Below are 14,757 nucleotides of genomic sequence, written 5' to 3'. Positions count from 1 at the left end.
TATTGTAATAGCTCTTAACCGGGCTAGGATACTCTTAACCGGGTGTGCTCCTAACAGAGCAATTGTAAGACATTAACCAATCAGATCCCTATTCTACATATAGTTGATCTTGTGTGTACCAATTCCCACCGTGGTTTTTCCCATTTGAGTTTCCACGTGAAAAACATTGTGTTATGTGGTGCATATGTTATTGGGTGTTAGCTTATGTGCTTATTTTCCTTGCATGTTTGTTAAGCTTCAAGTTAATTAAAATGGTGATCATATTTATATTGTTTTTGCTTGCACTGATTCACCCCCCCCCGACCCCCCCTCAATGCCTTATAAGTTTATCAAAGCATTCCTACATTTGTACTTGGTTTATCTTTTTTTCAAGGGGAGAAATATTGTTTGTAGACATTGGACTATGTTTCACCTTTAAGCACTCACATGTAGTCTCCTTCTTTCCCAAGGGGATCATTGATTGTATACACATCATGTATGTAGTCCTTGGGGTGTGATTAAGTCCTCCATCCATGCATCTTGTTTCTTTTCTCACTTTTAGAGAGGAGTTCTCTCTCCATTTCTTCATTTGTGAGAAGTTTTATTTCCATGCATTGTACATGGATACTTAAATTGGCCTAGTTGTCAAGGCCCATATTGCATAATAATTTTCTCCCTAAGTTACACTTAAGGGAGGGTGTTGGAGTAAATATGGTTTATCCTATTTTATTCAATATTTCCTAAGTGCATTAATATTTGTAATGAGGTAGTTGGATATTACCTACTCCTTAACTACCCTATCATCTTATTGAGACATGTCAATATCTTGTGCTCTCACCTCTCTAGCCTTTTGCTTTTTGCACAAGCTCATTGTACATTGTTAAGCATCTCAATATCATTCATCTTTCTGGTGAAATACTTTTCTCTCTATTGTGAAGGTTATATATTGTTGTTTGTGGTCCTAGCAATGAAGTCTATACTCCAACAATATGATGGTACTTTATTGTTGCAAACTCTTGGTCATAATGAAAGGGTTAAGAATACAACTTGCAATAAAAGGGATAGAAATCCTCTTGCCCAAATTCCGGTTTGTTTATACAAAATGGTATGAGACCCAGGGGACATTCTAAGGTACAAGGAGAAACATACGAATATGTTATGATCACTGACAAATTCATGGAAGTTCAATGGTTGCAACTCAAAGCATGCCATCTCCTATCTGCCTGTACCCTCAAGGCAATTGTCGATAGAGCAGCACAGACACACAATTTCATGAATGCAGATCGCCCAATAATAGATGAGTAAGCATGCACAAATTTTAATGACCCATTACGAAATTGAGCTGCATATGTTGATACTATAATACTTGTGTATGGATTGGTAAGCTTGATGGAGAGATCAATAAGGACATCCATATATTTGTATCAAAAGGTGTTGCCAAAGGCACGGATGGCTCATCTTCTGTTGTAGAAGCTACAACTATTGCTACTGCATGTGGGTTAGATATGTCACCAAAGGATTTAATTCTGATTAGTCAAAAGATGGAAAACCAGGATGATGGAACTGCCTGTAGAGTAATGGGCCAAATAATTGCAGCCTGTGGTGAAACTTGTAGCTAAAGACAAAGACAAGGAACATTAAGACAGAGAATTAAATAAGCTTTTAGATTGAACATGCACAAAACTGTCCACGGAAACAAGATGTTGTTTGTAGATGATAACTTACAAACTGACAAAAGTGCTACTAGCAGTATTTTATATCTAACAGGCAAAACTGAGCAGCAACAAGAACGAAGGTTATTTGACAAAATACAAAATAAGGACGACAATATAGGCCTCACTGAAAGGGCTGTTTTGGGCAAATGGAATGCAAAGGGTAGTGAGAGAAATCAATGCATTGAACTCAAGGAAGTATTGAAAGCAGACATTGGACTTGCTTTTGTTATGTGTGAAATCTCTTCATACTGGCTTAGTAAGTGTGCTCATAAGAGGGGGCTCCTTCTGCAGAAAATTCAGCAGGAGGAGACGTCAAAATCCCATGTGCTCTTCACTGAAGATTCAGCTGGCATTAGGGAGTACCTTGGGTTGAAAGAAGATTTATCAGGTAAGCTAGTGGGATACAGTTCTACCGATTTTGAGATGCTACTTAAAAATTGACAGGATTTCAAAGAGGCCTGAAATCAATCTGTTCAATGGCAGCCTGAAATCAATCTGTTCAATGGCAAAGGTTGTTAAACGAGAAAAGTTGGAACACTGGGTTTGAAACTTTCCATTGCTTGCTCAAATGAAACCTTTTACCTTGCTGAACAAATTAGGACTTATCTATTGTGTCCCGTGCAAGTCATCTGAGAACTTCTTATTCTGTGCACAATGCAAAAGAATATCCTGGAAGGTTCATGGAGTGGAAAACTTACAGAATTGTAAATTCAATAAAGTGCTTTTGTATGGATTGTGAAACTGAATATAAAGTTGATTCTGCAAATAGTGCAGCAGAACATTTCTCATGAAGTCATAGATAGATGCAGTCAGAGAATCACTCAAGATCCAAAGTTTTTGGATCACTCATCAGATGCAACTGTCAAGCAAATTAAGGGTTTGGAAGTGGAGAATGCACCATCTTCAAGAACTGTTACAAGTGGAGTGTGCTGTGTACCTAAAACTGAAGTTGTCAGGGATATAGATTCAGAGTGTTGCATTAGCTAATCAAATCAAGCAAGTCTTTGATAAAAATTGTATTTTTTCTCCATTTGAAGTAATAGATGAATGTTCCATGGATGCTGAAGGGCAGCAACAACAGGCTATAAGCTGTCTTTTTCAAAGCAAGAAAATGGAAGTTTCAATTTCCGGTCACATTAGAGTGGAGCAGCGGAGATATCATAATGAGCACTTGATCGAAAAGGAGTTTATTGTGGGATGGTTATATATTTTCCCTTTGTCTTTAGATAAGTTGCAGTGAGTGGCAGCAGAAGATGATGTCTTTGGCACAAGAATTATGGAGCGGTGCCTAGGATAAATAGGCCTTTTGTTTGAGGACAAGCAAAATTTGAGGGGGGAAGATTGTCATGTCCCTCCCTGGTCTCCCAGCTGAGACCTAAAATAGTATACACAAATAAGTGTTTTTCAACAATATATTTATATATATTAATATATTAATTAAATAAAATAATATGTTTAGAGCCAACTTAATTTTGAAATTTTTTGGGCGCGAATTTGTTGTTATGTTGGAGGCTGACCTGGCTTTGGTTAGGGCAATCAGGTATAAATAAAAGTATTTTGGTCATTCAAGGGGAGCAAGTTTTGGTCAGTTTTCCATTGAGCAGTGCAAGAAGGACGAACACCCTCAACTGCATTTTTGAGGTTAGGACGAAAACCCTACCTCTGTTCTTGGCAAATCCACACAGGGTTTGCAGATTGGGCTTAATTAGTGAATTCAGTTCATTCTCAGGTTACAAGTGCTGGAGGACATCAGACTAGAAGTCAAGTGTGAGTGCAGTGGCCTTTCCTTTATCCATAATTGAGGTACTGCATCTTTTAGGAGGCACCAAAGATGAGGTCCTACAGGATGCTGGCCGAATCATTTCCAAATTGCTTTCCCACCATATCTGAAGGAATCTCACATGTGGGTGAGCATACCACAACCTCTGTGCTGGAATGAATCATGAAAGGAACACCAGCTCCAATCAACAATGAACACCAGGCAATAATTGTATATTAACAAGCACCCAGATCCTAACAACATTGGAAGAACTTGACATCCTAGGCACTCCATGGGCAGAGAGAAATATTTGAACAGCTATCCGCATATACATTAGGAGCACTGTCCCAAATCTGGGCATAGGTACTGAATATCTCCAGTCTTCAAATTCAGATCTACATCCTGTGCTGAGGTCTGTAGCACTTATCTTCACACTTTTGGATACCCAGTCCTTCCTCCAGGTGAAAAAGTCATTCATGGGTAAATACAGTTATGTTGTTTGTAGGCTTAAATCTGCATTAAGCACAGTTTGCTGTTTGCATATTTGTTTCAGATTTCCTTACATTCATCATTGTGAGTCCTTGATACCCTGGGAGGTGTAGCAGGTAAGAGTTGTGAAATTACTTGTTATTCATTATGTATAGTCCCTGTTTAAACCAATAAGAGTTTGCATTGTGTGTTAACACCCTAACGGAGGGAAAGATAACTGAATTTAAAGCAACAGAAATATTTGTAACAGTCAAATTAAAAAGGAAACATTACATCTGGTTAGGGCAAAATATTAAACCCTAGGAACATTTCAATATAAAACGCTAGGGAATATCACAGTTGTATAATGATTAATCTTCACTATTTGACTTGCGTTTTTTCTTTTTCATCCCAGTGGAATATTCCACTCTAACTTCATTAGTCTTATAGCTCTGACTTTGTTGCAAACTAGAATCATAGGCCCCACTTTCTTCCAAGTTTCTCAAACGTGAAGCAGCTGGTGTCCCATTTATCCCTTCGTCTTTAGAGAACTTAGCCCTCTTCTTAGTTGAAGGTTCCTCACCTTCAGAAGTGATTCCACTTACAGCATGCGAACCTTTCTGACCGACACTCCCCACTAATCTTCCCGGGTCCTGAGATATACCTTCTCCTAAAGAGGAATTTCACTTGTGAGTCTTGTGGAAATTTGAAAAAGAAAAATGAAACATGTGCTTAAACTGATTGAAACTAAATAACACAAAAATAGAGCACAATTTTATAGCTTCAAGGGAAAAGAATAATACACGCACTAACTTTTTATATGGTCTTGAGTTTTGGAAACCAAACCAACTGAGCTATCTGCTCTTCCAGGTGCATTCCCATTTTCTGTTTTAGCATTTAGAAGGCAAATTTGACGGGAAATCTTTCGAACTGCAACCTTCAAATAATTAAAGTTAACACTCTTGAATTCTATAAACCAAAATCATAACTCTCTTGTCATGCACTGTTTTTGGGTATCCATTTTAGATTTGATTGATATATTATTGTCAGTCCTGTTTAAAAATCAATAAAGCAGGTGCCAAGTATAACCAGAAGGAAATGTGCCAACTGATCGAGTGCATGAGGTGTGCCCAGATATCTCGTGAGAATGACAAATGGCTTATAAGATAAATGTTGAAAGAAAGGAGAGCTTTCTACGATATGATTGAAATATTGATGATTGACAATTCTTCACTTTGAGATATAACCGACATATCTGCAAGTTAAGAGAATTAAAAGAGAACATCAAAAACGAGAAAAAACAAATTCGAGGGATCAGTTATATCCACCTCCCATAGATGTTGAGGATCTTGGCAGAAAAGCAAAAGGTTCCATTCCCTGATTACCCAAACAGTACATATCATATGATTTCCCTGCACAATAAATCTGTTTTAGATGTATTATTCATCCATGGAATAAAATTCTGCAAACAATATATAAGAATTCAGTTTCAAAAATATGTATAACATGATGCTTTGGCAATATGCCACAAAGAAAAATATTACAAATATAAGCTCACAAGGGCAGCACAAAAGAGAACAACTTGCCACGAGAATTTTCCAAAGATCCCATCCAGCCCTCTGCTTCAGGCAATTTAATTGATAACTCTTTCCCCTGAAAGTCTGCAGGTTCAAACTGCAGTAAATTCACCACACAAAACATTAGAAACAATATAAGTTCCTATCCACGGCCACCTAAGTTACAAACTATAAACATTAAAATATTAAAAACCAACAGGTAGCAGCAACATGTATAAAGAAAAATGTGTGAACAAAATAAAATCTGCAGTCATTGATATGGGCAAAGAACAAGTACTTGAGTTAGAGGCATCTGAATAAGCCACAATTCTGTTGTGTCTGAAAGTGACTCTTTGACAAGTGGCTCCACCTCAACTTCTCGAAACTCTTCAGGGGTCTTGTAGCTGTACAGTTGAGAGAACTAAGTTAGTTATGTCAAGACTTAAATTGGCAAAATAACGAGATACTAAAAACAGCCTATTTTATCAACCAAGATATTCCTTAACAAGGCTCAACTAACTTTCCTGGAGCAGGGGGCCTGAATGGGGCATCTCAAATCCCAATGCGAACGAACAACAAAGGAAAGTTGAAACAGTTATAAAAACAACCAATATACAAATACATTTTTCAAGTACTTAACATTTGATAACAGTATGAAAATGCAAACTATTCATGGAATACATGGATATGAAAGATACACAAAGCTACATTGTTACAAGGGTACAGCAGTAAACGCTTAAAATTTGGGTGGGCGGCCCATAGGGTGCATTCCTATTATTTATATATAATAAAATACAATGCTAAATAACTATACGGGTACAGATAAAGCTGTCCAGTAGTTATCAGCTACTAGCACCCGGAGCATCGGTTTTGAGACTTATAGTGAATAACCTATGGTAATGAATCGGCCAGTTATAGGTAAGGAGAGACTTGAATCCCATCACCAGGTTCATTACCACGTGCTCTTATCCTCTGAGATACAGTGCTAGCCTCCGAGGGATCTGTAACCACGGACGTAGGGTTACAGTGGGAAGGGCAAAATTCCAAGTTTGAGAATAAGATATGACTATCGTGAAGGACATATGCAAGAACCAAGAACTGCACGAAGAAAACGCAATCCAAGAAAGCTGTCGTGAAGAACATGGGTTAGTGCTAAAGGGCTGTGATCAAAGACCATATGCAAAACCAAATCCATTTTATAAACCACCATTAGAAAAATAAATAGTATTGTTGCGCCAATTATCTTCTATTCTTTTATTTGTGATGACTGGACTTCAAACCCTACACCCTAAACCCTAAACCTCAAGAGTAACATAAGTTGATTTCTACGCAGTCCAGGGCCTGCCATTACATATTCAAGAGTTGTCAGAGTAACTAAATGGCATACCATTTTGCATCTCGTCCATCTTCGTTCTCCATGGTTGAATGAATTTAGGCAACTCAGCTCACAAATTCATTGCCTCGTCTCCACTGCGAGGAATAGGCTATGACCGCCGAGATTTAGAAAACAAAGATTACCAAACAACGTTATTTCACCACGCAGATCACCACGGCTAGGGCAACCTCTTGTGACAACTGTAATTTGATCTTCTCTGGACCGTTTTTAAAAAATTTGGACTCTAGATGACAATTGTTTTTAACGAATATTTATGTTAAACATTATACTTAAATTTTAGAATTAATTAGATTCTATAGAACATTATATTACAATTTAAAAATTAATTAGATTGTATAATTTATTTCTTCTATTATTATTATTATATAATATTATATAAAATACTTTAATATATGAAACTATTAATAATTTATAAAATTTATCATAAATAAATATAATATAGTATTTTAATTTATAATATTTGTTGTAGAATAACTTATGTCACAGAAATACAAATTTATTTAGAATAGTTTCAAAATTAGAGTATAAATAATTTTATTTTGAGAATGTTTTAAATAAAATTATATTAAATATTTTTAATATTAATTTATAAATTTATTTTATTTGTAATAGTAAATTTAAATTATGGGTTTATGTGAAAAAAATTAAAGCATTTGTTGTTATCATTGTTTTATAATTAAAGAAGTTAAGAAAAATTATTCAATTATAATTTGAAAGTAAATTTTCACATTAGTAGATCATGCTCTTAATTTTGTTTGATTTTAAAATAATATTTTTTAAATATTTTTAAAAAATACAATACTATTTTGTTATAAATTCAATATGAGCCAATGCATCCATAGCTAGAGTGAAGTGTTTTATTGTAAATAAAGCTTTTGTATTTGAATTTGTCATTCTTGAAATATTTTTAAATATGTGTGATCTTCTATCTTTTGTTAGTACATATGATAAAATATCTTACAAACCAAATTTATGATATACTCCTATTATTGAAATCTGAGATAGTCAATACCATGTTGTAAACTTAGAGACGAAATCCTATATACTTTGGGATAAACTATGTTATGATAATCGTAATTAGTGATCACTTACATCAAAATTGAAGTTTAGAATCAAAGTTGTATCTACCCATTATCGAAATTTGTATTCTTACCTTTTTATTAACTTCACGAGGAATTGTGAGTACTTGTCTTGATTTTGTGTCAATATTAGTAACGGAAGTTTTCCATCCATGTGATGAAGATTCCAAATATGTCACTCAACTATAAAAATAGATTAACTTTTTCGAACTAGTATATGATGCATAGGAAAGGCCAATTGGAAAAATGTTTTTAGTCTTTCATGAATCTTCCAAAACTTACTAGAATGTCATTTTGTTTCTCCCTTCTCCTAAAGATCTCTATCCAAACCAATCTCTCAAGAAATAAAATTAAGTTCTCAACCAATTTGACAATCTACCACCACAAGTCCAACTTGATAAAACACTCTAAATTATTAAACATATAATTATTTTCCTTCTTGTGGATACACCTTCAAAAACTAATTATAGATTCTTTTACACACGCACGAGCCATCAAATGTTGGTATGAATAAGGTTTTGGACCTAATAAGGTATTGTACCTAATGATTTCTCTATTCCTATTAGGAAACTTATTCACATGACTTGAGTTTACTTGGGTCCTAGGTGGCACTGTAGAAGATTGATTAGTTGTCACATGATCTTACCTTATCTCATGACAACTACTTTTAGTTACATAGGTCAACACCTTTATTGTCTCGTTGCATGGGATTATGACACATGTCACAACCTTGTCTAATCCTACATGTCATCTTGCCTATATAAGGAAAGTGCCTCTAGCATTGTAAGATAGATCATCTTTGTACATTATCATCTATTATATTATTGATTTAGTGGAATGGAATCTTCTATTGTCTCTTGTTATGAGAAGGTTATTTGGTGATGTAGATTAATGATCCTAGGTGCTTACTTCATTATGGTATCAAAGCATTCTATACCCAACTCTAACATGATATCAGAGTTTTGACTTTAGCAGGGTCCTTTCTTTTAGAGAGTTTTCATCAATCAAGTTTTTCATTATGGTTTGAGTTTCTTGTTTGATTTTGTGAACACTTGTATGCTCTTTACTTGCATTTCCATGCAAACTTGAGAATCAAAAAGGATTTAAATAAATCTTTCAATCCTATATTACATGTTGTTTTTTATGTGATTTGAAGATTGCAATGCTTTTAGCTATAGTGGCAATATTTTTGGTTGTCCCATTGTATCCAACAAACTCGAGAAAGTTAGATTTGGCTTTGGTTTCACTCAAATTGGCCACCATTTGCAACATTAGCAAACAAGGTTTTGAAGCTTAGATTTGGTGAACAACATTTTTTCGAGGCACTTTCGGCACAAAACAACATCACCATTGAGTTTAAGGGGACCATGAGATGGATTTTGACTATGAATGCATCCATTTTTAGAAAAGTTATTTTTGAGTCAAAAAACAAATTGTCAGCCCAAGTCATATAACCCCCCAAGCATATGTATTGCACCATTTATTTTCATGAGCAATAAAAAAATGAAAAGATATTTTTGTACCTTTTAATTTGAGTCAGGCAAAAGTTTTATTGAAATTTTTGTATGTGGTCAACTTAACAATATTTAAAGGGATTTGTTTAATTTTAAAGTCAAAAAAAATAAATTATGACACATGCTCATTGTCATGTATCTAATCGTTGTTTTTAGGCAAGAGCACTTTGAATTTTTTGGTCGGTGTTTGGGAGGTGCTTAGGAAAATAACTTGCTTGTTGAAATCAATTGCTTTCAGTTTGGTGCATCAACTTATTATTCTTAGGTTCATTTCAAGTTTCCTTCTATCCCTTTTTCTGAATATGGAGTAGTATATCACAAGTTATATTAGGTGATCTCCAAGGGAACAAACCTTATTTAGGGATTCTTGTTAGATTTTGCAAGAAGCGAGAACCAAGCCAAGATAAACATATATCACATGAAACTCCAAACAACTGATGGTTGAAGATCAAAATAGCTGAATGAAGAGAAATCTAAAATGAGATTAAAAAAAAGAGAGACGCGGCAAAAGAAATTGATGAATACTCTCAATACTTTCACCAAGCTATCGTTGAACTAGCTAAACTAGCAAAGGTGAGAGGAGAGTGTTTGAGTATATAGAAAAATAAGGGCATATACATCCAAGAGGTGCATTAACTCATACTCCCTATAAAAAGTGGGAGGTTTCACCTACTTGATAAATACCAAAACACGTGGCATAACCACATTACATGAAGACAAAAAAGGAGTTATGAAAGGTAGCATTTAAATCCAAAAGAGGGTGAGAAGCCCACCCCATAACCTACAGGTAATGACAAAAAAGTGGTTATGAGAGGTGGCACAACAAGCCAAAAGAGGGTGTGTAACTCAATTAACCATGTGTGGGAGAGACTGGCACATGTGGCTAAAGTATTTTGGTACATGTCCTCATACTAACCACTCCTAATAACCTAAGAAAACTTAAATAATATGTAGTAAAAATAAATAGCCCCTAACATAAGGAAAATAAAAAACCTACACTAATACCCACTTAAGCATAGCTTAGGTGGGTGAAAAGATTGGTCCCAACAAATGAGGCCATGTTAGATACCTATTTACATAGAGATCCCTTCCAAAAGAAGAAGCCCTCCATAAGAGGAATATCCCCCTAAACAGAGAGAAAAAATACCCCCTCCCCCCAAAAGTACAGATAGAATGAAGAACTAAGAAGCTTATCATGAAGTAGACACCTGTCACACCCCAAGAAAAGCTCATGGATGGAGGAATTTTTTTTGGTCAAGGGTTTGGTGATTATATTTGCAATCTACTTTGATGTAAAACAATAGTCAATATCAATGATGCCTTCTTGAATCAACTACTGAATGTAGTGCATATGTATCTCAATGTGTTTCGTTCTCTATTAAAGAACTAGATTTCTCGATATTTGTATAGCACTTTGATTATCACAGAAGATGATTGTAGACTTTATGACTAGAATAAACTCATTAAGAATATTTAGAAGCCAAATTACATCGAGGGAAGCATTAACTGCCCCACGATACTCAGCCTTTGTCAATCAAAGAGAAATTATAAATTGCTTCTTGCTCGACCAACAAATTGCACCAAAACCAAGTGAGAAGCAATATCTTGAAGTAGATTTGTGATCTTGAGGATCACCTACCCAATTTGAGTTTGTATATCTCACCAATTTAATATACATGCTTGCTACATATGAAATTCTATGATTGGGAGTTCCTTTAATTTAGTAGAGGATTTGCTTAGCTTCCTATGCAACTCATATGGCTCCTACATGAATCGAGAGACCATGTCCACAACATAAGAAATGTTGATATCATATGAGTCAAGTAGATAATACTCCCAACAAGTTGTCAGTATAAAGTGTCATCAACCAAGGGTGAAGAGCACTTAGCCTCAAGTTTGAACCTTGACAAAAATGGAGTCAATGAAGGCTTACAATTAGCCATGTGAAATCTGGAGAGCATATTGGCTGCATACTTGGGTTGTCCAAGATATATACCTAAAGATGACTAAGCAATTTAAATCCCCAAGAAGTAATGCCAAAGACTCGATTCTGACATAAAAAATCTATCATGTAGATAAATTTTCACTACATTAACGGTGGATGAGTGGCTTCCTCTGATCAAAAAGTCGTCAACATAAAGAACCCCAAAATGTGAGAGTGTCATCCTGTTACAAAATGTATACATTTGAATAAAAATAGCATTGATTGAAACCAATTGTTAGAAGGAATGAATCCATCTCGTTATACCAACTCGAGGAGCTTGTTTGAGGCCATGGAGAGACTTTCAAAGTTGACACACGAGTGAGGGATCCTAAACAAACCCTTGTGGTTACTCCATGTAGGTTTCCTCCTTAAGCTCACCATGAATAAATACACTCTTCACATCTACTTGATGAACTTCCCAACAATGGGTTGTAGCTGCTTCTTGCTCAACCCACAAATTGCATTGGAACCAAGTGAGAAATAATATTCTAGAGTAGACTTGTGACCCTAAGAATCACCTACCTGATTTGAGTCTATATACCCCGCCAAGTCAATATCCATGCTTGTTATATATTGAATTCCATAATTCTGAATAACCTGAATGTAGTGGAGGATCTACTTATTGCTTTCCAATGCAACTCATGTGTCTCCTACATGAATCGAGATACCATGCCAATGACATATGAAATGTCAAGTCTCATATGATTCAAACAGAGAAGACTCCCAACAAGATGTTGATATAAAGTGCCATCAACCAAGGGTGAAGAGCACTTAGCCTCAAGCTTGACCCTTTAAAAACATGGACTTGGTGTAGGCTTATGGTTAGCCTTGCAAAATTTGGAGAGTGTATCAAATGCATACTTGGGTTGTCCAAGGAAGATACTTGAAGACGATTGAGTGATCTCAATCCCTAAGATTAATGTAGAATACCCAAGTCTGACATCAAAAATTTATCATTTAGAACAATTTCATTATATTGATGGTGGATGAGTCACTCCTGAGTCATCAACATAGAGAACCAAAAATGTGAGAGTGTCATCATGTTGCAAAATGTATATATTTGGAATAGAATGGCATTGATTGAAACCAATTGCTAAAGGGAATGGGTTCACCTTTGCATACTAAGCTTGAGGAGCCTGTTTGAGGCCATAAACAGACTTTCAAAGTCAACACAAAAGTGAGGGATCCTAAATAAACCTTTGTGGCTCCATGTAAATTTTATCCTGAAGGTCACCATGATGAAATGCATTATTCACATCCACCTATTGAACTTCCCAGCAATGAATTGTAGCTATAGTAAGGATAATTCAAATAGATATCATCTTAGAAACTAGTGCCAAAGTATCAGAGTGTTCAATCCCAAGAACCTAGGAGAATCCTTTTGCTACCAAGTGAGCCTTGTTCTTATCAACTAACCCATATGCTAGAAATTTTGTTTGACAGATCCACTTGCATAGAACAATTTTCCTTCCCTTAGGGAGAGGGACTAAATTCCACGTGTGATTACTTTCCATATAATTGAACTCTTCTTGCATTACAACATGCCACTCAGGAATACCCGAAGCTTCTTGAAAGAGTTGTGGATTAGAAGCTAAAGTAATGAAGAGATGTGAAGCTTGTTGAAATTGTGACTTTATTCTTCTAGTATCTAATAGATCGACAACCCAATCACTAGTTGAATCCAATGTCTATAAATCCCAAAGATAAGCTGAGGTTGAAGAGTCTAGGGGAGAATCATCAACCTTTGAACGATGATTAGGAAAGGAATGTGAATCCTTGTCATCATTGTCACCATCTAAAGTGGAGGAATAAGACTCGTCAAAATTAGGAGGATCCTCTAAAGAACTATCATCATGATGTAACACCTCCAATGTGATGCTAGATGGAGAAGTGGTAAGGGAAGAACTTGAATATCTCTCCTCAAAATGAACACTCCTCTCGATCAACAACTCATGAGTGGTGGAACAAAGAAGTATATAGCCTTTTACATTGTTTGGATACCCAACAAATATGCAAGGCTTTCTCTAGGGATCCATAGCCTTACATTTCTCTATTGCAATGTTCACCCATACAAGAGAACCAAACACTTTAAAGCGGTTAACTATGGTTTTTTGACCAATCCAAGCTTCTAAAGGAGTTACTCCCTTTACAACTTTTCGAGGAGCTTAGTTCTAGATGTAATACGCATAGTTGATGAGCTCTACCCAATACTAAGGTGCCAAAGATTTAGAGTGAATCGTACAATTTTCCGTCTCCTTCAAGGACCCACTCTTGTGTTCTACAACACCGATCTACTAAGGACTATATGGAATTGTGTGTTGCATGTTGATACCTTTAGAAGCACAAAACTATTCAAACTAATTTTTAACATGTTCACCCCCATTACATGTATGTAGAATCTTGACGAACTTCCTAGATTACTTATCTACAAAAGATTTGAAATCTAGTAAATTTCCAAAGACCTCAAACTTTTGTTTAACAAAGTAAACCCATGTATATCTAAAAAAGTCATCAATAAATGTTAAGACATATCTAGCCCTACTAAAAGATTGTTGTGGAAATGGTCCTGTTAAGTCACTATATACCAAATCCAATAGTTATGTAGCTCTCTATACTTTACCTTTATCACATTTCTCCTCAGGATGCTTACCAAGAATGCATCCTTTGAAAACTCTGAAAAATTGAATAGAAGGCAACCTTAAAACCATGTCTCGTTGACTGAGTTGTTGCAAGTAACGGTGGTTCAAATGGCCAAATCGTTGATGCCACAAACAAATCACCTCTTTTGCATGAATGAGTACAACTATCAAAGGAGGTTCAGGAACAAAGTGAGAGCATTGATATAAGTTGGATTGAATATCTTCTTTTTCCTTAGCAATAGTAGACCCATTATGCATTTCATTGATTACTACAATATCTGGTGTGAGCTCAACTCGCTTGCAAGAAATAGTGTGAGTGATCAATAAAACTCACAAGTCACACATAATATGTTACACAATGAAAGTTTAGAGTGTGTTAGATCAATAAAACTCCACTTAAACATCAAATTCTTTAACAATCAATAACAATTTTACACCCCATCCCTAAAAAATAAATAATAATCCTACTCAAATTGACCAAAATCTGCTCAACCTATTAAACTAAATAATATTTATTAATATGTATTTTACGGTCAACCATTAAAAACAAATAAAACCCTTAACCCCTCTTATAGAAAAGAAAATCTCTTACAAATATTGTTTGTTTATCTCAGCGTGCATAATATCCAAAGAAGATTTCAAATGATGATTCAAGTGATGAGATGGGT

The 14,757-nt window shown here is 35.4% G+C and overlaps 1 protein-coding gene across 1 annotated transcript; it reads right to left on the bottom strand.

The window, feature by feature from the left end:
* Positions 1 to 4,146: 4,146 nt before the first annotated feature.
* LOC131041106 (uncharacterized) lies at positions 4,147 to 7,097 on the bottom strand. The gene is made up of 6 exons (XM_057974083.2): positions 6,865 to 7,097; positions 5,776 to 5,881; positions 5,508 to 5,595; positions 5,250 to 5,333; positions 4,735 to 4,851; positions 4,147 to 4,591 (listed from the first exon to the last, which is right to left on the bottom strand). Exons 1-6 carry the CDS (start codon positions 6,894 to 6,896, stop codon positions 4,293 to 4,295), a joined length of 726 nt encoding a protein of 241 aa, XP_057830066.1. The 5' UTR covers positions 6,897 to 7,097; the 3' UTR covers positions 4,147 to 4,292.
* Between the last annotated feature and the right edge of the window lie 7,660 nt (positions 7,098 to 14,757).

Source organism: Cryptomeria japonica, chromosome 11, assembly GCF_030272615.1.
Source record: "Cryptomeria japonica chromosome 11, Sugi_1.0, whole genome shotgun sequence".
In the NCBI taxonomy this organism is placed as follows: domain Eukaryota; kingdom Viridiplantae; phylum Streptophyta; class Pinopsida; order Cupressales; family Cupressaceae; genus Cryptomeria; species Cryptomeria japonica.
Note: the sequence above shows the minus strand (reverse complement) of the source record. Positions and strands in the feature narration are given on the sequence as shown.

Bases quoted from the DNA above. Each gene is read 5' to 3' on its own strand.
- LOC131041106 (XM_057974083.2), bottom strand. From the start codon at position 6,896: ATGGAGAACGAAGATGGACGAGATGCAAAATG. The intron at 5,596-5,775 runs GTACTTGTTCTT...AATTTACTGCAG, and splicing joins TTCAGATGCCTCTAACTCAA to TTTGAACCTGCAGACTTTCA. The intron at 5,334-5,507 runs GCAAGTTGTTCT...TTTATTGTGCAG, and splicing joins ATCTTTGGAAAATTCTCGTG to GGAAATCATATGATATGTAC.